Raw genomic sequence first — 24,170 nt, 5'->3', positions numbered from 1 at the left:
TTTCACAGAGGTCTCTTCTCCTCCAAAGTAAACACCCCTGCTAATTTAAACCAGATATGACACTGAATAAAGCTGTTTCACATTACAAATGAGTGTTTTTCCGACACAGCTCATCGCGGAAGGGCTTCATACACCAGTGGCTGACGTGAAAATATGAAAACACAAATGGCACTGTCTAGAGCCAGTGTTTGGTTTGTCTGTTCTGGGCTACTGTAGAAACATGGCGGTGCAACATGGCGAATTCGGTGGATGAGTATCTGCTCCTGTGTAGAAATAAAGGGCCCATTGTAGGTAACAAAAACATGAAAGTTATTTTTTTTAAGTCATTATGCATAAGAAAACAGACTTATATATATTATATATGATTTCTGCCAATATATTCCCCCAAATCAAAATTAATTAAAAGCTAAAGCATTGTCAGATGATCGATGCTGCCTTCTGAAATTGCATTTGGTCAGTACGTTGCGATTCTTTTGCTCTGTTAACTTGAATGTAACCAAAACCCACTCAAACATCACTGGTCGATTCTACTCAGTCATCAGACAGAAACCAGAATGTTTCCGATACCAAAGTCTTGTCCTGTTGCCTACAGATTGTGCATTCATATGCAGATATCTGTTTAATGGGATTAAATGTTGTATAAAAAAAATGAAGTCATGAACAACAATAACAGCAGAATTACCAAGATTGCGAAATAATTAATTTAGCATCGCAGGTTTTAACTCAGACTTACCGTTCGTGCATCACTTGTGTCCTTCAGAATTTTAGCTCTTTAGGCAAACAAGTCCCAAAAGGTTCCTCGGTGTCATTCACAGCACTCAAGCCATGTCACGCTGCCCTGCAGAGCCTTTCAAACCCCAGAGGCTCAGCGTCTATCGCCTTTGAGCTTTACACAGCCGATATTCATTCGTGCCATATGCTTCTCTTGCTCACCATTAACAGTCACTCAACTTCATTTCATATTGAACTTAATAATTCATCTGTTTAAGAATGACACTTTTAAACAGCTGGCTTTACTGTGCAACATTTTCACATTACAATTTAGTCAAGAAGATGATGTTTTTATATTAATACAACTATAAATCTAATTCCTACATCACCAGACTTACTGAGGGCAAAGGTCAAGGCCATGGTACCCTAACATTGTTCCCCAAAATGATGATGTAATGGACAGGAAACTTAAAAACAGAGCCCACATAACCAATCCTTTACTTCACTTTCTATTATATGAGATGTTAGTATTTTTACAGTTAAAAAAAACAATTTATTATCTAAAATTTGGGCTGATAGAAGCACTGAACACGCACAGTATGATACTCGCATGTTTCCACACTGCAGTGATAAAGGAAAGTACTTCAGTTTCATGGCTGCTAGTGAAGGAAATAAAAAAGAATAATATCCCACACTGGGGTGCAGTTGTGTTCACTATCTCTGTTTTTGTCGGCCTCATTAGGTCAGCGCTGGTGCTTCTGCTTATTCTCCCCTCTGGATATTTTTCAGATATCATTGTTGTGCCTGCCATGAAATCCGAAACATGTTTCTTTTATTGTAATTTAACGATTTGTACATCGTGTACCCTATTTGGAATTCATGAGTGTCATTTTGCATCGCCTTCAAAGCGAGAGAAGATGATTTGTTCAAAGCGGTAAACATTAAGAGTGGAACTTTCACTGGTGTATCAGATGCATTTAGTGAAGGCTTCTTTCATCTGCTGCGTCTGAGTGTGTGTGTTTGTGTCTGTGTGTGTGTGGGCATGTTTGGGGCTGGGCAGGAGATTTCTCTCTTTAATCTCCTAAATTACTCTGAACTCACATGTGGATATGAAAAGTTGTAAATTACAAACATCTGCGCTGAAATTTTTAGTGAAGGGTGTAAGCGTGTGGAAGTCTCTGACAGGTGAAGCTGTAAACTCGCCCTCTTATCCGACAGATATCTCCGTTTCATCAGAGTTTTTGAAGTTGTTTTCAGACAAGGTTAATATCTCCCATTAATATTGACAAAATCATGTGAGACCCGTGCTAATTCACAGCCCGACAATCTTATTTGTGCTCCCGAGGCCTCGGGGAAAGGCCAGTCTGCGCGTGTGAAAGTGAGCGGAGATCACCCAGGGCTCATTAATATTTCACCAACAATAAGGCTGGGTGTCACTCATGCTCATCACCACGGTAATGAGCTCACACTGCCCTCTTAAAGATCTGTTTATTATTCAGCCGGGTGCGCGAGAGACTCAAAGATACTGAATGGCACGATGTGTGAAAATCTCTCCCAAGGTCAGAGAGACGCAGTTGGTGTGAACGCTGTCAAGCGAGCTGCAGACAGATGCAGTCCCCTCTAGTGTCTGAGTTTTAAGTACTGAACTGGTAATTTGAATAAGAACCACTAAATGTTTTTCACTTCAAACCAGGGCAATTAAAAATTAACCTTTCAAGTGCTGAGTCTAATCTGTACTTCTCAGGGGTAAGGTGTGTTTGCGTGATTACCTGCGCGTCTGTTAAATATTCCAGTGATTCCCTGCAATAAATTAATCACACAGCCACAGTCGTATATTATCATCTATCTGCACATGCACCGAGAGCACGAGAAGAGATACATTGTGCGAATATATTTTCATATAAGTTTGTTTATGGGGTTTTTTTCTCTTACATGATCTCAAATTTCTCGATGTTGAATCATACATGTTAACTTGCATGTAATTTCACTTCATGTTTTTTTATATTTATGTGGCCTACCTCGTGCGGCACGAGCCACATAACTAATTACGTCCTGCTAGAAACACTGTACAAATATGGTTTATGATTTCAAAACTTCTGCAACAACTTCTGTAGACAATCCGAGTTAACAGGCCAATTAACAAATCAAACCACCTGACTGTTTTTGTGTAAATAGAGAAGCTGCAAAAGGGAACACCTATTGTGTGCTCTCATTTAAATGTGAACGCTCGCTGCTCATTAGGGCGCATGAGATTATTTAAAGAAAGCTGGTAATTAAAGACTTGTTTGCGTGAGGCGCTAATTAAGGAAGCAGGAAGCAGTTTGTAACTGAATGTCCTCAGTTTAACCAATTTGTCTGCAGCAAACTAGTTCACCAGGCAAAACAAACCAACAGATGCACCATATAGTTTTATTATTCCATGTACACGGTCGTTTTACAGCATCATTATAGGACTATAATTTATAGATTTTGTTAAAATGCTCATAGAAGGTTTTCTTTGACATATTTATGTAAAGTACAGACAGATTAATGTTGAGTTATATGCCTGAATAAATCAATATATAGAGTGATATTAACATTTGCATTGTAGAAATCTGACAAAACATTACATAAAATATGCAGCAACAAGTAATGTTGAATCAAATAAGTAACATATGACTCTTTTAAAATATTTTTTTTAGAATATTTGCTATTAAATTTTTCCTTTTTAGTGTTTTGAAGTATCAAGATATTAATCTTTCATCTGAGAAAAGTTACAAACTGAAGAAAAAAAAGTACAAATGTATCAAAAAAGGAGGGAAAGGCATCGTTAGAGTGATAACACTGCACGCACACATCGGCTACAGAGGTGGAAACTGTTTGAGCTTATATCAAGTTAAGTGTTCCTCCTGAAATATCAGAAATTATATTGTAATTAATTACATTTTGGTAGCAGAATGTGATTGATGTAATTGAGAGCTCCTTTCGTGGATCCATTGGCAGGTTGCTCAAACTGTTTTCCTTCTCATAGCGGCTGAAAGATAAATACAACTTCTTAACAAACTCTTTCAATTGCACCTTTGTCAACAATAAACCCTCATTTGCTCGAAGGCATCAGGCTTTTTATGAGAGCCCCACATTATTCGTCTTTTCAAATGTCCATCGGTTACACACCGTCAGGCCGTGTGTCTCATATTTAAGCTCCAGCTGCGGCTCCAGCAGCTCAGGTTGGCTCGCAGGTGTCTGGGGTCGCTCCCTCAGTCCCTGTCATCCTCCAAATCTGCCACCCAGTGGTCCCTCAGCTCATGAACTGTGTGTAGCCCTCGGCGCCCGTTACTATGACATCCATCCAGATCCTCATGGCCTCCGGAGACGGGGCCACCATGTAGTAGAGGCGGTCGTGGGTTTTCACGCAGAAGGTCAAAGACGGGTTGGGGCTCTGGAGGAGCACAGGGAGAGAGGGAGACCTTTTAGACTGCAGGCTGCACCTGTTGCATCTTTTCCTCAGACACAAACAGAGTATATACCAGCACATACTAACATTTAAATGTGTTTTTATAGTCTGTAACATCCTGTATCTTAAATTAAGAAGAAGAAAAAACAATTTTACCCAGTCTAATATGGATTTTACCAACTAAAAAAAGCTCTCAATTGCAAACGTCTTCATTTTTATGTAACACAGATATCTAATTTGGCAGCAGGACATTTTAATTATGTTTCAAGTGTGTAATTGCTGCTCACAGGCAGCCAAACCTCCTCACAGTAACCTTAAATTATGAATGAAAGTAGCAACTGCTTTCTTCTAAAATGAGTATACTATTTTAATACAAATTATTTTTTTGAATTACACATTGAAATAAAGTTTATTAGGGGTAAATGTAAGGACATTTTTAGAATTCTGGAAGCAAACCCTTCACATTTTATTCCACTATTGCTAAATTTAAAAACGATCGTCATCCCTGCAAACATTATAAAATCCTAGAGGAATTTCTCGACTGTAAGTAATGGAAAAAAGAGCGTCCGTTACCTTTGTGGCACTGCGCAGGTGATCGTAATAAACCTCTTCAATCGCCTGAAAGTAAATGAGTCCTTTCAGTTTGGTCTCGTGCTTGTCTGAGAGGAGAAAAGAGAAAGAAAAACATATTAAGATACATTACATTACGTCTTGTACTGATGCAAGACCTCTGTCAGCCCAGGCAGACAGTACAATCAGACAGTGATGTGGGGATACATTTCATGTTTGGTCAAATAATAACGAGCTGTCTCTTTTTTATTTTCTAACAAGCACCTGGAGAGAGGAACAGTAGATAGATGTCACAAATAATATTTAATTTTACAATATCTGTCTTTAAACATGCGGCCTTTTCAGGGACGTTTGAGCCATTTTAGCCTAAAAAAACAACAACAGAATGATCTGGAAAAAAATACAAAAATAAAATACGATGCACATTTACTTATGCTCCTGTTTAGAAATATTTTTTGTCAGGAAAAAGAAATAAAAAACGGGCACAAAATAAGAAATATTTTTGTCAAACAGTTCACACATGCCTAATAGATGTGTTGTATAAATGACAAAGTAAAATCTGTAAACTTATCCAGGATAAAACTGATGAAAATGTGTGATCGACCTTTTCTTTTGTAATTTCCTGCTTAAGTCATTTTACTCTCAGACAAATTTCCCTTTGCCTTGTCTGTCAGCGGTGACAGGTCCGAGTGATTCAGTAGTGAATAGCAGATATATCTGAAGAGATGAGGATTGTTTGTTGTGACTTAATTTAAGGAGGAAAAATTGCATCTTTTTTATTAATCTTGTGACTTTTCACACAAATAAAATCCTGCCATAAAAGTAGTTTGTAAGTAAGTGAAATAAAGGGACACTAACTTAAATCTAGATGGAGAAACCAGACACAAAAACAGCTGTAAAGCAAAAAAAAAGGTGTTAACTCTTTTTCCCAGCAACACATAACCCATGAATAGGTATGAGCAGCACAGTATCACAGTAAAAGTTAATTAAAAGTGCAAGTCTATTTCAAGCTATGCCTGAAGTCTTTGCCATCCTATTAATTTGACTTGTTTTCCTCAGTCGTACTTTCTGGATCGTCTCTATGGTGTTTTTTTCCCCCTCAGCCTCCTCCCTGCCGGCGAGGTTCACGTCTTTTATAAACTTAAAAAGAAGCGTCTCTCTTTTGTGTATCAGATCGGTTCAACATTCCCCTTCCAGCAGGTCAGACCTTCTGTCCGGTCCTTTGGATTTCTGTTTTCCATTCACAGAATATCTTTGGGCATTTTAAAGTCACTCACACTGAAGAGTTTTATGTTTGAGGGAAACCTGTGGCTGCAGCTCGTCGGACGCAGCGGTCGGACTGATGGGTTTCTCTAGTTTGGGGCTAAACTGTAGGCATTTCATTTTTCTCACGTCTAAGATCAATTTTCTTCAAATGAAATCGGTTCAAAGAGTTTCTGGATTCCACTCTTGTTCAAATAAACATTGGTCTTTTTGTCTCTTCCGTGCACACTTGGAGCACCCGGCTAAAGAAGCAAACATCCAGCAACAATTAAAGGCAATCTTTTGAAATACGTTTGACACTTTCTCTTGCTTTCCCTTTTCCATAAGTCAAATCTGCTTAGTAATGAGATAAATGTTTTTGAAATGTGAGTTTCGTTTTATTAGTCACGAACAAGCCAGGAGCTAGCCTCCTCCCCAAGAAAAACACATCTAGAGAAAGTATTGCATCTTATTTCATCACCATCATCACCATCATCTTCGTCAGGAGTAAGGGGGTGAAAAGGCTAGGCAAGTGAGTGGAGAGAGAGAGAGGAGCAAAGAGAACAGGGGCGACAGTAATGAAAATGTACTCGGATTCTATTTTCAACTTGATTGTAAAATTATGTCTTAAAAAACACGCTCATGAATTATTCAGAAAACTAACTGCTCTCGTTTCAAATTCAGGGGGACAGTCCGGTAGACATGAATTACAAACTGACTTTTAACACACATGAACGAGGCGGAAAATTCCACTTAGTGCAGCTTTAATTAGTGTTTGGCTCCAGATGAGTAAACGCTGGTCGGGACAGAAGTCGGGTTTTATTGAAAAACACAGGAAAGAGAGCGAAGTGTACATTTCTCAGAAGCGCCTCGGCACTGCTTTCGGCTGAACTGAATAAATCAGGTCCTGGCCTGGTGTACTGCAGGAACTTTTCTACACTAAGTTCTGAGTTTATGAAATCTACATTGGACTGGATTCTTGTGTGAGCAAACTGGTTTGACCAAATCTTTTTCTGTAAATGAGGCCTGAGACTTTAATTGTACAAGTTAAGCAGAACCTGAACACAAAAGGATCCTTTATAGAGGATCCAATACAGTTCATTCAAGTCATGCTATTAGTCCTTCATCCTGTGAAAACCTGGTTCAGATGTCATTGAGTAGTATTTAATAACGTAGGCTGCAACTTTTAGGCCTGAGAGGCACAACGGAGGGAGGAAGAGAGTGAATTTTTTTGCTTAAGATGCTCTTTAAGAGGTATTTACACATTTTAAGAGGATTCTAATCGACAGTCTTAACATATGACACGTTTTTTATATACAGATGTGTCTGCAGAGTCCACACAAAGCATGATGTGGGACATGATAGTCTCGAGGGTAGAAAAATAAATGATTGTCTGAACAAACTGCTGAAGAGGGAAACCTATTGTGTTTTTACAGCTGATGCCTTAATAGATCTGGGTTTGAATGAGGAAGTAGATTATGAACACTTTTTAATTATACATGTCTTAATTGTACCTATTGATGGGACTGCTGTGATTAATTTGTGTGGTCAATATATATATATTTTTCACATTTTTAGGTTATTAGTATTTTGATATCATTGTTAAATCTGTATGTGTGTGTACTTGCTTTATTTGCGATACTGTACATTTTGGGTGCACTGTCTATTCAGAGTGCAAAGTCTAAGGGCTGGTGTGAAACTGCGCCTACTTAGGGCAACAAAAAAGTTTATCTTGGGTGCGTCGGTACAATGGACAACCACGAAACGATGGCAGAGGAGATACCCGCACAACAATGCAACTGGGCTGGACAGCCACAAAAACAGGTTCACAGGCTGGATCAATGAAAAAAAATAAAAATATTTAGGACATCCGTGCACAAAAAGAAGGGTGCTCAAAGTGCAAAAATCAAGGACTGATGTTTTGCACTTTGAGCATCCTTCTTTTTGTGCACAGATGTTCTAGATAAATTGACACTTTTTTGGCATTGATCTCAGCCTGTGAACCTTTTTTGTTTCTGTCCAGCCCAGTTATATTGGTGTGTGGGTATCTCCTCTGCCGTCCTATTTGGAGAACCATGAGGCTGTTTTTACTGTTTCCACCCTGATGAAGAGCAGGGATGTGGTTGAGCGGTCCTTTTTTTGCTGAGGAAGGTTCCAAACTGAGTGAAATGACCTGGAACAATTCCCTAAATGCTGAGGAAAGGTGCTTCAATGCTTCCTTACTCATTTCCGTTAGCACAGGGTAAACTGGACCATCCTTTACGAAAGGAGAGGAGATAATTCTGTCCCACAGTTCCTTGCGGCAGCAACATTTAAAAATGAAAACACGTCATGCCTGCATTTTGTTTTTTGGGTTGTTCTTCTGTCTGTCTGTCCCATTCTTGTGAACACGGTATCTCAAGAATGCCTTGAGGGAATTTATTCACATTTGACAACTCAGTGCTTCAGTGATTAGATTTTGGTGGTCAAAGGTAAAGGTTAATGTGACCTTACATCCGTCTCATTCTCATGAACACAAACGTTCACTTGGACTTAAAAATGAACTGGTCAAAAAAATTGGTTGTCAAGAGGTCACTGTGACCTCACAAAACATGTCAAGAATTCATACACTAATTATGGCAAATTTCAGACAAATGTCTAACAGGATAATATGATTAAGTGTTGACTTTTAAATCCAAAAGGTCAAAGGTCAGCTTCACTGTGACATCATAATGTTCTACAAAAACACTTTTCTTCCCACTATTCAACATCATAACTCAGGAACAGAAGGGGAGACATTTGGTTGAGTACTGAATTGGTGACACTAATCTTGGGTGTCCACCTTGAGACTGATTGTGTAGATCTGTGCTGCTGGGGAGGAGGTGTACGAGGCATTCATGTTTTCACAGACATGAATGTAAACTGTAAGTGCACCTTGCCTGGTGTGAGGAGGCACACAACTGTGAGGCGGTAATTCTAGTTTTTCATACAGTCATACTAATTGGGATTAATGTTGACAAATGTAAATGGACAGAAGGGTGAGCATGAGCAACCATCCCTAATTTGACCATTTCATTTCCATTTCATTTCACTTTTATGACTAGTAGCCTATATTCCTTTTATAATTTCAGTTCCAACCTTGGTAATGAAGTATTATTTTTCACCAGCATATATATCCACTGGATGCGCTTTAAGTTGTTCATCTCCGGAACATTGTAGTTTCACCACAGCACTCCTCTCTGTGCTCTGCTCAGCTATGCCTGAAGAACGTTTTCCTATCTGTGATCAATTTATTCATCTTCAAGAGCACCTTAAGGCTCCCTGAACTAACTGAATGTGAAACTGAGCGAGCTCTGGGCTTCTTCATCTTTCCCAGTGTTTGTAAATGTTGAACTTTAGCTGCTTAATTTTTTCTCATCATGTACGAGATACCAGTTCCAGTGTGTGTTCCTGTAAAGACGGGATACATTCACTTTAAAAGTTCACTGTACCAGTTCTGAACAGAGGAAGACTGGTCTCCAGTAGTCCTTATTACTGAAATGAGCTGTAACTAAACTTAGAAGTTATAAACACCATTCTTCTGTGGATATTTGTCATAACTTTTATGATCATTTTAATTTAGATCTCATGTGATTGATCTTCAGGTCTCTCTTGAAAATAAATGTCTCAATCAATGAGACTTTCCTGTTTAATAAAGCTCAACTAACAAATCACTCAGCAGAAATAATTAAACAAGTATAATGTGGAAACGTTGCTGTATCCTCACCCACGTAATAGCAGAAGTTCCTCTTGATACGGTCAAAAACGAACCAGCGTTTTTTCCATGATTTGATTTTGCCGCCCATCTTCACCAGGTGGCCCTTGCACATCTTCTCTGTGAGGATGACGAAGGGGCAGGTGTCTATGCTGTGGCCGGACGACTCCACGTGGGCACGCAGGTCAAACTCCTCCTTACGGTTCGGCAGGTAGCGTGTCATCGGACGGGCCTGTGAAGAAGATCAGTGTGTGTGAGAGGATGAAGACATGGAGTAATTGGTAGAGCGGTTATTTGTTTGTGGGGGGGGGCAGGTCCCAAGTCGTTAAAAGCAAATTACAAGTAAAGACGCGTATGTTTCAGGTCTGTGGATGCTGACAATTTGAAAATCTAAACATTTTCTTCCTAAGCAATTATTAATGCTTCGTACAGAGAGTCCTTTCAATACATATGGTTACTAATTGAATATGTGAGGTGTGAGGCTATTCAAGGCCTGCCTGACACGGTCTTGCTTTTTTAAATTAAAAACTTGAGACTTCTGCTCTTAAGTCGTATGTCAAGTTAAGTCTTTAAAGGAAATATTTCACCCCAAAATTGGTCATTTGTCTGTCAATTACTCACCCCCTGTAATCAGAAATTTGTGAAGAAAACTTAGTTTTTCCTCACATGCCTCCATGGTAAAGGAAGAATCCAAAAATGGCTAACATTCTTGATGAATTGAAGTGAATGTGGGCTGCGTTCAACAACATAAAAGCTATATCAAAACATCTGTTTCCAACTACTTGGCCAGGAGTTCTGCTGTCTCTCACCCACGCCTGTCGCTTCATGGCCATTGAACGAGCACGGATGTGGGATTTCAATGGAATGCTCGAGTTCAAATGCATCCAGGCCTTTATCCCTGTGTGAGACTTGGGAAGTACTGAGCATACCACTGGATAAATGAGACTTGGCTGATACTGCACAAGCTGTTAGAGAGTTTGTAAATGGATGTTTTGTAAGCTGTTGTTAAATGCAGTCCCCTTTTATTTCTGTTCATCAAGAATTTTCTCCACTTTCAGATTCTTGGTTCACCATGGGGACGTGAGAAATTAAAGGTAATGGCGTGAGTAACTGATATACAGATGATCATTTTGAGGATGAAGTATTCCTTTAAGGACTCAAGTTTCCATTGAGTCAAGTCTCAGGACAGTCAAGCGCAGGTCAAGTGTCGAGTCCTTATTTTTATGACTTACACCTGCATTAACTCATTTTTTGGCCACTTGGGGGCAGCAAAGGCAAGTTGTAAACATAACACCGACATATTAGGTTGAGATGTTGAACTTATTAGCAAACATTTGCATATCTTTAAATACTGATACAGAGCAACATTAGTATTTATGTAGAGTCTTGGTTCTGAATGGGGGTCCAACATTGACTTGACTTTAAGCTTGACTTTGAGACTTTTGGTCTCTCTCATCTCCTGAGCTGCTAAATGCTCAACTTTGTTCAGCTGGTCGCTAACTGTGCCTGTGTCTCAATTCAGGGGCTGCAGCCTGCGAAGGCTGTATTTGAAGACCGACGGCGTCACATCGGCGCAACCAAGGCTGTAGCATTTCAAAGGCTCCTTCAAATGCGGCCGAGAAATGCAGCCTTCTTTCCCAGAATTTGGAGGATGCAACGGATGAATCCTTCATTGCCCAGGCTATCCCGAGATGCATTGCGCGCTGGTGACGATTATATATTAAGTTGGTTTTTTTAAAGATTATTTTTTGGGCTTTTTGCCTTTAATGAACAGGACAGAGTGAAATGGGGTGAGAGAGAGAGTGGGGGATGACATGCAGCAAAGGGTTGCAAGCCGGAGTCGAGCCTGCGACCGCTGCAGCGAGGCATCGCCTCTATACATGGGGCGCCGGCACTATCCATGATGCTGCCGACTCCCCGATTATATATTAAGTTAACGGTTGTTAAATAGCTAACGGTTAACTGTTGTTAACATTACTAGTAGCTAAAAGCATACAAGTTTACCTGAAAATGGACCATCGGCCTGAAATATATCAAACAGCAGTGTCTCCAGCGGTGAATCATCTCCTCAAGTATTTGATTTAAAAAAAGATATAATGACAATCTCTGGGTCCATGACTTAGGGCTAACTAACTTACTAGCTTACTCCTTCTTTCGTCAAGCGCAGCTGGTTGCTAGGTAACAGGCACCCCAACGGGTTGGGGCAAAACAACTGGTGATGCAACCAGGAAATCTACCGCAGACCAGGCCGATCTTTTTAGGAGACCATTCGGTTTAGCTGATACGGTCTTCAAAGGACATGTCCTTTGTGGTCGATGTCGGCCCTGTTGCCCCTGAACTGAGACACAGCTTGCGTCTGTCCGTTTGATGCTGAGCGGGTAGCTCATAGTGATCCTGTCAGAGATTTTTAGTAGAGAACAGCTGCCTGCTTGTGTACGTAAAACCAAAACAAGGCCTAAAACTGGGAGCTACAGAGTCAGGTGGTAATACTCTGAGGGTTCATCACTAAGAGGTTTCATATTACACATAGTCCTTTGATACATTGGTAATTCAAATATACTGATTATAGCAGCTTTAAGTTGAACCCAGGTGGAACTAGGTGCGTTTGTATTTGATAATTTGAGGTTATTTGTTTACTGACAGTACTCATACCACAGATGACTGGTAATTAAATACTCTGTCAAGATTAAAGCTTAAATTATGTGCACATTATATTTTTTGTGCTCCCCCTCTCCATTTTTCTCTCTGTTCTTTCTCTCCACCCTCCCTTTCATTCTCTCCCATCCCTGACAATCTTTGATCTTCCCATATTCCCAGCCTCTCTTTAGTGTCTCGCCTCTCATCCTCTCCCCCAAGTCTCCCATCCCCTCCTCCCTCCCCTCCCCTCCCCTCCCCTCCCCTCCTCCCTCTTCTTCCCGCCGCCCGTCTCCTCCCGCTGCTCCACTGACCTGGGAGAAGTGTTTCTCTCTCATCTTCACCTCCTCCTCCACCAGCCTCAGCCTGTGGGCCGTCTCATCCTGAAGCCTCCTCTCGGCCTCCTCTCGCCTCCTCCGCTCCTCCTCCAACATCTGCCGCCGAGCCTGCACCTCCCTCTCCTGGGAGCGTCGGGAGAGGAGAAAGAGGAACAGATGGAGAGAAGAGAAAGGAAAATAACAGGGGCAAAAGGGAGACGGGGAGAATATGTAAATGGTAGGCAAATATTGCAATACAAAGTGAACGACTGTCAGAGGAGGCACAGGAGAATTCAAGTCCCAATCCAGGGTTTTGTAAAATATATCCCTTAAGTCTGTATATAGAGGGGTAAGCTTTGCTGATGTAAAATGATCCATTGCAGCTTTCAGATACTTACATACAGGTGTGCTTTGTTTCAACATGTAGAAATAATACAAAGGTAAACAAACGACTTACAGCTACATTTCACCACACCTTGAGCCGAGTGATCACTTTGATAAACTTAGTTTTTTTTTTATCTGTTAAACAGGAGAAACATGAGACTCCTGCAATAAATAAAAAAGTTAATGCTTATCAACTTTCAGGGGAAGTAATGCGATCACATCATGTTAGTTTTACACAATCTGCAGTCCAAATTAACGGATTAATCCTTTTGAATAAAATGCACAGCAATGAAACATATCGGAATTTATTGCATTGAATAGTAGTTTTGTTATTTCATATGTGATTAGCATAAATTTGCCATATTATGACAGTAATATGATGACATTATTTATTCATATTGCCCGGTCCTAATTCCAGCAACAAAATATGTAATCATACAAATAATCTATATATTTATATTGATGTCCTTCACAGCAGTGCCAGAAACATAAATGTGACTCTTGAGAGTGCAGATCTATTTTATTCTCACTACTGAAACCAGCTTAAATATGTTCTAATGGCGCAGCATCGATTAGGCCAGAGGTGAGGGGATAACTTCATGTATTAGTTGAAATTAGGGCTGCACCTACTGATTGTTTTCACTTTGATTAATCTGGCACTTAATCTCTTGATTGATCAATACATTTTTTTGTTTATAAAATGCTAAAAAAATATATTAAAATGGCCATTTTAAAATCCAATAGCCCATAAAGATGCATTCATATTGCTTGTTTTATTGGACCAACAGTCCAAAACTCAAAGATATTCAGTTTACTATCATCTGTGACACAGAAAAGCAGCAAATCTTCACATCTGAAAAGCTGGAACTACCTAATTTGTAGTGTTTTTGCTTTAAAAAATACTTAAAGGTCCAGTGTGTAGAATTTAGGGGGATATATTGGCAGAATTGGAGTATAATATAAGTATGTTTTCTATGGTGTATAATCACCTGAAAGTAAGAATCCTCGTATTTTTGTTACCTTAGAATGAGCTTTTTATATCTAGATAGGGAGCAGGTTCTCATCCATAGAGTCCATCATGTTGCACTGCCACGTTTCTACAGTAGCCCAGAACGGACAAACCAAACACTGGCTCTAGATAGGGCCGTAGGGCCATGTGTATTTGCACCAGCTACTGTAGTTAGCAACCCTTCTGCGACAAGCAGAGTTGTAAAAACACAGATGTTTCCTTAATGTTAAACTGCTTTATTCAGTGTTTTTACAGGTTTTAATCACTGTGGTGTTTGTTTTGGAGTGGAAGAAACCTCTGTGGATAATTCAGCTACCAGTAAAAACCTCCTGAACGTGTGCATCATAAATAAGGTGAGCACAGATTCAGTTATTAAAGAAAAAAGGTGCGTTCACATAGCAGGTGCAGGGTGAGCTGGCTGTCTGTTATGTGCAAACAGCTTCAGAGAAACACTAACTTGTAATGTGAAACAGCTATATTCAGTGTTTTTTACTGCTTTAATTACCTGGTTCAATTGTTTTGGAGAGGAGGGGACCTCTGCAGATAATTTGGCTCCCGTTATAAACCTCCTGAACAAAGACAACTGAGGGAATTGTAACTGGGAGCTCACGCTTGTCACATGAAAGAAGTTTCCTACACACCGTTCCTTTAAACAATCTATTAGGCTATTAGAGTAGTCGCTGGTTAGTTTTCCAACTAACTGATTCATTGACCAAACATTTTGAAACCTGAAATTAACTTGGAGGAGATGAAGTATAGAAAGTGATTGGATAACTGATGATAACTGATGTCCAGTCATGTTAGGGAGCAGCAGACCTTTACACCAGAACTGTTTAGCACTGAAGTTAAGAACTCACTCGGTTCTCCATCAGTCTGGCTTTCTCCTGCTGCGCCTCCTTCAACATCTTCTCCATTTCTTCTATCCTCTGGGCCTCTAACCCGCAGGCACTACAACACACAGAGGGAAGGGGTGTCTGATGACACAGCTACGACAAGGCTCAGGATGAAAAAAGTAAACATACATGCCTGGAAACCAAACAGTGTTAGCAGGAGGAGAAGGAGACAAAGGTTTCTTCATGAGCAGCCGTAAACTGAGTCTTTTAACTCCTAACTTCATGAGGCACTGAAAACTTGAATAGGTTGGCATGGCAACAGCCAGTGTACCAGCAGTCACGGGAGCAGACATGTAACAAAACATGTTGTCACGGGAACAAAGCGCAGTGACCCTTCTCCTGGGAGACGGGGCAGACTTGAGTGTTCCCATGGAAACAGAGCCAATTGCTCATTTTCCAGTCTCTCACCTTTCTGGGGTACAGGCGGAGTTGCCGGTGGAGACGCTGGTCTCCATGCTGTCGGAGCTCTCCAGGCTCAGGGTGTCGTACGCCTGGTTGCCACTCGGTGGCGACTGGTGATGCAGGATGGAGTGATGGACTGTGGGAGACAGATCTGTGGGAGCGAAGAGGGCGCAGAGACAGCTGTCACAGACTTACAGTGCCCTCTACTGACACTGCCAAATCATTGCTATGAGATCCAGAGTCTGTAGACCTGACACTGTTGATATACTGTTCGCACAGACGTATGTTATGAGTGCATGCCAGGTGAAACCCTTCAGTGTGCTCAACAGATAAAGTCTAGTACCTTTGTTCTGCTGAGCCAGCTTACACCTGGAGTCCATGTCTAATGGGTTGGACATCTCTCTCAGCATCAACTGTAACCCCTGAAAAACACAAAGACAGCACCACACATTCAGTTACCTAGATTTTTTAATCAATATACATATGTTAAACAATACTTAATCCTTGAAATGACCTTTTGTAAACCAGTAAGTCATGCTGTGTTACCACTGTTTGTTATTACCTTTGAAAAATGTTGTTTTTCTCGCATGCCTCCACAGAAAACGGCAAACATATTGATTTACTGGAGACCATGTTTAACACCAAAACTATATCAAAACCTTCATTTAAAAACTCTCAAACAACTCGTGCAGTATAATCCAAGTCTCATTTATCCAGTCACATTCTCTCCAAAACATGACATTTCACAATGAAACCTTAGTACTGGAGTCTGGCTTTAAAGGGAACATAGATAAGTTTCACTTTCAATTCATTTTTAATTATTTAGGTTTTAGCAAAAATGCATGTGTTTTGAAGGTACTGAGAACATGACTGGATAAATGAGACTTGAATTATACTGCACGAGTTGTGTGAGAGATTGTAAACAGATGTTTTGATATAGATTTACTGTTGTTAATGGAGGCTTTTTTAATTAAAGAATTGAGACATCTGCTTTCAAGTCTTAAGTTAAGACTTTAAGGAAAACACTTCACCCCCAAAAGTGCATTTGTATAACAACTACTCACTCTTTAGGCCTGTTTCCACTGCAGGAAGTTAGGGGTAATTTTACGGAGCCGGGGACATTAGTGTGTGTCTCCACTGCAGGAACCACCACCGAAGGACAGAGTTCGGGACTTTTACAGGGGCTAAACAAGTCCCTGCCTCGGAGTAGGTACTCAGAATGGCCCGAAAAACTCCTGGGTGGGGCTTGGGGATTACTTGGTGCTGATTGGATATACTCAAGGCGGGATGTGACGTCAACAGAAAGCGACAAAATAGCTGGCATTTTTAAAAGTCGTTGCCCCGGTCAAAATGGTCGCGCAACGATTACGTCACATCCAGAGCCCGGTAACTTTACAGGAACCTTCCTCCTACTCCGCCCTCTCAGTGGAGACATGGCGGTTGAGAGGGCGGAGCGAGAGGACGTTCCTGTAAAGTTCCTGCCCCTCAAATAGTACCAGGAACTTCTTCAGTGGAAACGGGCCTTTTGTTACCTTGAATTTGTGAGGCAAACATAGTTTTTCTCACATGCCTCCATGGTGAATAAAGAATCCAAAAACAATGAACATTCTTGTTGAACTGAAGAAAGTGTCGGCTGCATTTTAATGATAAAAAAACTATATCGAAACATCTGTTTCCAATGTCTTGGCCAGGAGTTCTGCAGCCTTTCACCCACGCCTGTTGCTTCATGGCCAATGAACCGGCTGGGAAGTGGAATTTCAGTGGAATCCACACATTCAAACACACGCACTTGCCCAGGTGCTCATCTGTGTGTGAGACTGTTTATCTGGAAGTGTTTTAAATAGTAAGATTTCAGTGATAATGCATGTGTGGGAAGGACTAATCATACGACTGGATAAATGAGATGGGATTTTACTGCATGTGTGAGAGTTTGTAAACAGATGTCTTGATATAGTGTTGCTTTTAAAGGAGGTTCCCACTCTATCAGTAAATCAATATGTTCCCCTTTTTCATGGAGGCATGTGAGAAAAACAAAGTTTTCTTAATAAATTCAAGGTAACATGTCATTACTTATTGATATACAAATGGTCATTTTGTGGCTTAAGTATTTCCTTTAAATCAGGGGTATCAAACTCATTTTAGTTCACGGGCCACAAACTGTCCAATTTGATCGCAGGTGGGCCAGACCAGTGCATAATATCCTATAAATAACAAACACCTCCAAATATTTTCCCTTACCTCAAACAGCCTGTGATGTCCTAATGTCCTAAATTAATACAGTTTCAACAATATTTCTCAGTTTTTTCCACATTCAGTCAGTCGACTATTCGCTGTCATTACATGTGTATTTTCCTGTACATTTCCACTGCTGTGTATTAATGCCAACATCACCACACCAAACTAAAGTGAAAGAAAAGAACTGTAAAAGCCTCTGAAGCAGCATTTTACATGAAGAAGGCTACCCAGTGTTTAACCTGCTCCTGAAACCTGACACCTCTTTGCCACGATTAGGTGTATAAGGTAATCCAGTGGGCCGGATTGGACCCTTTGGCAGGCCGACACTTACCCCCGGGCCGTATGTTTGACACCCCTGCTTTAAACTGATGTGCTCACCTTAGCGGATGCACTTTTCTCATGAGCGGCACCACTGGAGTGTGGCAGTGTGCACGATGATGCTGCCTGTCCGACCTCACCATCTGATTTGGACTTCAACAGCTGAGAGAAGAAAGACAGATCTGTCCATTATATTTTTCACATTTGAGGAGGAAGTGTACATGTTTTTTCTTACCTCCTTTACGTTCTTCTCTTGATGTAAAAAAGATTGAAACTGATTGAGATTTTGGATTTCATTTGGTTTGTGGTTGATGACTTGCTTGCACACCTCTGGGCAGTGCTCATATAGGTAACTAAGTATATTTACTCAACCACTGTACAAGTACAGTTTTGAGGTACTTGTGCTTTGCTTGAGCATTTCAGTTTTCAGCTACTTTATACTTATGCTCGACTGCATTTATTTCTGGGCTTTTACTGCATCCCACCTCTTCAGCTGATCCTAATATTGACCAACACTATTTGTCTATACTGATGCTGGAGCACTTTGATTTATGTCAGCTCTCCGCTGGTGTATATATGCACTGCTAACAGAAGGGCCTCAACTTTTTGTCAGTCAGTACATGTAAGACTGTCAGACAAGACTTCCTATTCCAGCTCACAGTGTTTTTTTGTTCACAGCTATAAAATGGTTTACTTTTACCCTGCAGGATAAAGTACCCATTTAAAGATTAGACTGGTGTGTCCTGGTCCAAAAGTGGCTCCCAGGGCCATTTTAAATAGACCATAAGGTTCGAGACAGCACTGTGCATCTGGCCTGCTGTTGGTGCCCCTGTAGAATTTACCTGACTGTGTCTGCGTGTGGAAAAAGACTTTGCAGGCAGCGGTGGAGGACATGACTGATGGTCTCCAGCAGCCATGATGTCCTGGTACCAGCGCTCGAGGTTAAGAGGAGGCAGTGCATTCCTGCTCAGCTCGGGCTGGCTCTGAGGTGATGAAAAACATGCAGCCAAAGGAAGAAAGAGAGAAGAGAGGGGAGCAGTGCAGCACCAGCATCAGTAACAGAGGCATCAGGCAGGCAGGGAAGATAAACATGAAACAGTCCTTGCAGCAGTAGGAACTGTTCAGGGAATGGCTGCAACACTGGGAAAACTAAATGGTGTCGTCATTTTTAAAAACAGGACCCCACCAGTTAGGAGAGAATAACAAACCTGTGCAGACAGAAAGGAGGAAGGACCATATGCAGCTGAGCGGCATGAGAAGGTGGATTCAGAGGAGGCGAGTTGGAATGATGGAGTAGAGGAAGAAGAAGTGGAGGTATCAACTCTCTGCATCCCAAAGATCTGGCTTAACTGACTGACTGTGATGTACTCCTTCACACAGACAGCCAGTCAGTGCAGTCACACAGAAAAACAACACACACACATTTACAGAACAGGACGAGAGAAGAAAGTGGAAAAGAATGAAGGATATTTTGAGATACTGTCAATGTGTGGAGGTGGGTTCAGTATTTAGTACACTGACAAGTCAGAGAAACGTATCAGAGAATACTGCAGAAGGCAGGCAGGGTGTCTACCTCGCATGGCAGAGATGGAGCTACAGTGAGGGAGAGGCAGTGAAGAGCAGCGGGGGAAGTAGAGTTGGTTTGTACAGAGGCGTTTCCATACATCTTATAGACATCAGAGAGCCTGAGGTACTCCTGCAGCGACAGCCAGAACACAGGGATAAGAAGGCGGCAGACGGCAACAGTCAACACTTAGAAAAGTCATGCAAAGATGCACAAAGCAAACACGTCGGCACCACAACTCAGTCTCTATCTTTGAAATTAAATCACGCGACAGTTTAATCGTCTTAAAGGTCATCTTCCAAGGGTTTTCTCTTTTTTTGCGTCATCAGTGCTTCAATTTGAGAATGTACTAACCTCAAACAAACACAAAGAGAAAGGCATAACCTTGACCTACTAACATACACTGCAAGCTTGCTGTTGTTTGTCAGTATCTGCTAACACACGATCATGCCCATTTTTTAAATTGTAGACACTACAGCACAGGCGTTTATTAGCCATTTGTTAGATTTCGTTACAAAGAGGATTTTGAGATTTACCTCTTGCAGCCTAACAGGATAGAGTTCAGGGGAGGGGATGTGAGAGGAGGAGAGGGAGGCAGAGGAGGGACAGGGGCTATGAGGAGGACCGTCCACATAAACAAGGTCAGGTTCGCTGATGTGAAGATATTCCTGTTTAAAAAGTTCAGCTAAGTTGAAAAGAAATCCACTTTGCAAGACATCTCCTCCAGACGGGTGTGATATCATGTCTCGCATGCTCCTGCTCACCTCTTTCATGCTGTTGTTGGGCTTTGGGAAGTTTTTCCCTCCTGTCAGGGTGTGGTACCTCTTCTCCATGGTGCACAACTTGTCTTGCTCCTAAAAGGCAAAAGAGATGTGCTTTCACAGCTTACCACGCACCCCTGTTATTGATTAAATACATGCCCACTGTATAGGTTAGGTATATTACCTTGTGTAGCAGCTGCAGAGTCACTGTCCTCTCTCTCGCTATCCTCTCACAGTCTTGAGCCGCCTGTAACCCCAGCTGCTTCACCTGAGCTTCCATGGCAGCCATCTTCTCCTGCAAACCACCCAGTTTCTTAAAGTCACCCTGACGTATAATCTCATCTTGGTGATCATGTTTTACACAGATATACGTTTTCTGTCACACATGTATCCCCCACCTTCCTCTTGGCCAAGCTGCAGTGATACTCGGCCCGCTCTTGGAGAAGCTGCGAGCTCTGAGTCTCTTTCTTCTCCTCCAGACTGCTCTCCTCCTCCAGCTGGCAGAACTCTAGCTCCTCAAACTGCTTGGTCCCGGACTCCAGAGCTTCAGCTTTCTGCCCACATACAGATATGCACGCAGGTTAGTCACACTGTTTGAAATCAATCAAAGAGTTACAGTTATTCAGGCTGGGAATATTCTATATTATGATTATTGTAAACAAAGTCAGATGAAAAGACCCAAACCACCAATTACTGATTGATTAACTAGTGTTGTATTTCCCTCCATCTATCTGTGACCAATAACCGTTATCCTCCTAAGGAGATGGATCACCAGACTATCACAGGGCTGACACACGGAGACAGAAAACCACCAACACTCACATTCACACCTTCCAGCAATCTAGAGTCACCAGTTACTTAACCTACATGTCTTTAGACTGTGGGAGGAAGCCAAAGAATGTGCATAAAACTCACAGTAACTCAGGAAGAGGATGACAACTCCTCACAGAAGGGTTCACACCAGCAGGTTCAAACCTGAAACCCTCTTGCTGTGAGGTGACAGTGCTAACCACTGCACTAAAGCCTGATACATCTGACATTTCCCTTCCTTGTGACGAACACAGGCGCTGCTGCTGGAAATACTCGCGAGCACATATTCATCCCAGGTTTAAAATAGTCCCCAACAAAAGCAGTGTTTACTCCTGTTTGAATAATGCTAGCTAAAAACAACAGTACTCAGCTGTTTCATGAAACCCTGCAGCCTTTTTTAAAGAAATGACCCCACATTTGTGACCTGGGTGGCATGGTAGTGCAGTGGTTAGCATTGTCGCTGCACAGCAAGAAGGTTCCTTGTTTGAACCCAGGGTGGGGGACCCTTCTCCAGGTACTCCGGCTTCCTCCCACAGTCCAAAGACATGCAGGTTAAATGGTGACTCAAAATTGCCCGTAGGTGTGAATGTGAGTGTGAATGGTTGTCTGTCTCTATGTGTCAGCCCTGTGATAGTCTGATGACCTGTCCAGGGTGTACCCCGCCTCTCGCCCAGTGTCAACTGGGATAGGCTCCAGCCCCCTGTGACCCCTAACAGGATAAGCGCCTAAAGAAAATGAATGATGGAAAGAATGAATGAATAAATTTGTGACCTGATAGTGAGGATTTTCGTCTTCACTGAGTGCTAAAGAAAATCTCCGGAGGTCGGACAGTATTGAGAGGGGTTGGTTTTGGTGTTTTCACAGGATTCCTTCACAATAACAAAATATACAAGAACACCAGCCGTATCCTGTGATATCCACATAATGAAGCAGCCGAAATTTGATACCATAAAGTCTGACATCATGTGAGGATGAAATGTGCGTATGTGACTGGAATCATTCATGGTCAAAGGCATGCAGACTTTTAGAGCAAAGCTGTTAATGACATTATTAATCATTACTAACTGCATTTGATATCACAAGCATCCAGAATGAGGGGACAGCAGAGATTAATAAGCGCTCTAAAGTTGCTGCTGTAGTAGCAAAAGCATTGCTTGTTGTATAGTTACTCTTATGACCTTATGTGTTTAGATAATGAAGCAGGAAAGGAGGAAACGCACAGTCTGCAGATTTATGAGTAGTTCTGAGTGCTTCAAAACAGAGTCAGTGTTATGTCTGCGGCCGTTTCTGTGCGGATCGTACAGAACTGTGGTATTCGGTATATTATAACTCACTGTTGCCAGCCAGTGGGCTGCGTGAGAACACTGACCCTGCTGAGCTGCTCCTGTAACTGTTCCCTTAGAGACAAGGGGCACTTATCAAACTGCCTCTTCAGCTCATTGTACTCATTCCTCTGCTTTTCCAGGACCTTCCGCTCAGCCGACACATTAGCCCTCCCCTAAAAACACATAGAAACACACACATACGCACGATTGGGACCACATTCACACACACACACACAGCAACCCAGGGAGAAACAAAAATAAAAAAATCACAACTTAAATCCATGCATCTAAGCTTCAAAGCTCACAGGCCAAGCAGTTAAAGTATTAGAGGACAGAAGCAGAGGTTAGGTTGGCAGGTGTGTTAGGGGTTGCAATGCTACATACATTTGTTAAAATGGGAGAAAAATAAGAATATATAATAAAGTGTTGTTCACATCCAGCTAACAGTCTACCACATGTAAGATTTCAGCTGTCGTTGACACAAGAACTGTTGGACACTTCAGAGAGAGGACAGTTTGTGCTTTGTGTTTTAGGACAGACATCTAATAAATAAGCAGTGCGTGTCAGTTGAGATCTGGTGTCTAGACTGTTTGCACATTCGGAAAAGAGTGAGTTTTTACACAGTCAGATGTCCAACAACATTCACGTGCAAACTGACCAACGGCCAAACCAACGGTATTTACTGTATCGCATTGTTTTGTCCCGCGTGCCCACCTTGTCCTTGTCTTTCTGGGTGGCCTTGTCCAGCTGGCTGAGTTTGAGCTGCAGCTGAGAGATGATTTCATTTTCAGCGTCCGCCTGCTCCTGCTCTGCCCGCCTCTCGGCCTGCAGCAGGGCCTGCTCCATCTCCACCTAAAGACAAATATGGAGTCAGAGTCTGTGAACCATGTTGAGCTAAATAAATACTTCAAGGTGAAACAGCTGTCATTCCTCTCACTATAAGGGTGAGATGATCTAAAAGTGTACGAGCTTAAATATCTGTGTGTGTGTGTGTGTGTGTGTGTGTGTGTGTGTGTGTGTGTGTGTTGACCTCCTGTTTGGTCTCTTGTAGCTGCAGCTCCAGTTCACTGACTCTGTGTTTCAAGTCGTCGACCCTGGCCAAGATCCGGCTTCTCTCTTCCTCCAGGTAGGCCTGCTCCTGACTGGCTAACAGCTCCTCACACTAAGGGAACATTAGATAAGATTAGATTCTTAATCAGACTAAAACATAAATAACAAACACTTCTTTATCTCCACACTTGCATCAATGTGTGTATCACCTCTTGATGTGTGCTCTCTGTACTGCTAGACTCTTCTCTCTGGGTTTCCTCATCGTTCTCTCTCACCCTCTGGGCTCTGTCTACTCCCTGAAGAGACATCCCCCCTGCTGTGTCTGAGCAGGCTCCTCTAGCGCCCCCCAACAGCCCGCTCCTCACCACCTCGGCCAGCTCCGCAGCACTGTCCTCGTGATTATAGTCTGCGCACAGATTGAGGATGGTCTCCAGCCTCTGCCGCTCCTGCAGAAGAGATGTGAGACGTAAGCTCGCCTGTCCTACATTATAGATCGTATCGCAGATTAGCTGCAAGTGTCCTTGTGTGACATTGTCCCATTTAGGCAGCTGTCCCTCAGCCACTGGCACGGGACAACTGTAACCTGATAGCAGGGGGGTCCGAAGCTGATGTAGTTTGTTTCCCAGGGAGGGGGCTCATAGTAAAACATGTCAGAGCCAGAGTTGTTTATGGGAACAGAATCTGACGGGACTGTGATGACTGTAAGAAGAATAAATGGAAGTCAATGGAGGGCTTTGGTTGCTGAGATTACACCACACCAGTTGTCATTTTGTTTTTTC

The 24,170-nt window shown here is 41.9% G+C and overlaps 1 protein-coding gene across 2 annotated transcripts in view; it reads right to left on the bottom strand.

Moving 5' to 3' along the window:
• Positions 1–3,112: 3,112 nt before the first annotated feature.
• Positions 3,113–24,170, bottom strand: part of phldb1a (pleckstrin homology-like domain, family B, member 1a) — a 36,501-nt gene continuing 15,443 nt past the window's right edge. For both annotated transcript variants that reach the window (XM_050041293.1, XM_050041294.1), the window contains 19 exons: positions 23,601–23,837; positions 23,372–23,503; positions 23,056–23,193; positions 22,386–22,514; positions 20,605–20,760; positions 20,391–20,501; positions 20,210–20,299; positions 19,982–20,113; positions 19,455–19,577; positions 19,090–19,251; positions 18,724–18,864; positions 17,942–18,043; positions 15,672–15,750; positions 15,335–15,479; positions 14,891–14,981; positions 12,638–12,784; positions 9,702–9,921; positions 4,718–4,803; positions 3,113–4,129 (listed from right to left, as the gene is read on the bottom strand). In XM_050041293.1, coding sequence (XP_049897250.1) covers positions 3,989–4,129; positions 4,718–4,803; positions 9,702–9,921; positions 12,638–12,784; positions 14,891–14,981; positions 15,335–15,479; positions 15,672–15,750; positions 17,942–18,043; positions 18,724–18,864; positions 19,090–19,251; positions 19,455–19,577; positions 19,982–20,113; positions 20,210–20,299; positions 20,391–20,501; positions 20,605–20,760; positions 22,386–22,514; positions 23,056–23,193; positions 23,372–23,503; positions 23,601–23,837 — 2,562 coding nt within the window. In that variant the 3' untranslated portion in view covers positions 3,113–3,988. The remainder of the gene's footprint in view (positions 4,130–4,717; positions 4,804–9,701; positions 9,922–12,637; positions 12,785–14,890; positions 14,982–15,334; positions 15,480–15,671; positions 15,751–17,941; positions 18,044–18,723; positions 18,865–19,089; positions 19,252–19,454; positions 19,578–19,981; positions 20,114–20,209; positions 20,300–20,390; positions 20,502–20,604; positions 20,761–22,385; positions 22,515–23,055; positions 23,194–23,371; positions 23,504–23,600; positions 23,838–24,170) is intronic.

This window comes from Epinephelus moara, chromosome 3, assembly GCF_006386435.1.
Source record: "Epinephelus moara isolate mb chromosome 3, YSFRI_EMoa_1.0, whole genome shotgun sequence".
NCBI classification, from domain to species: Eukaryota; Metazoa; Chordata; class Actinopteri; order Perciformes; family Serranidae; genus Epinephelus; species Epinephelus moara.
Note: the sequence above shows the minus strand (reverse complement) of the source record. Positions and strands in the feature narration are given on the sequence as shown.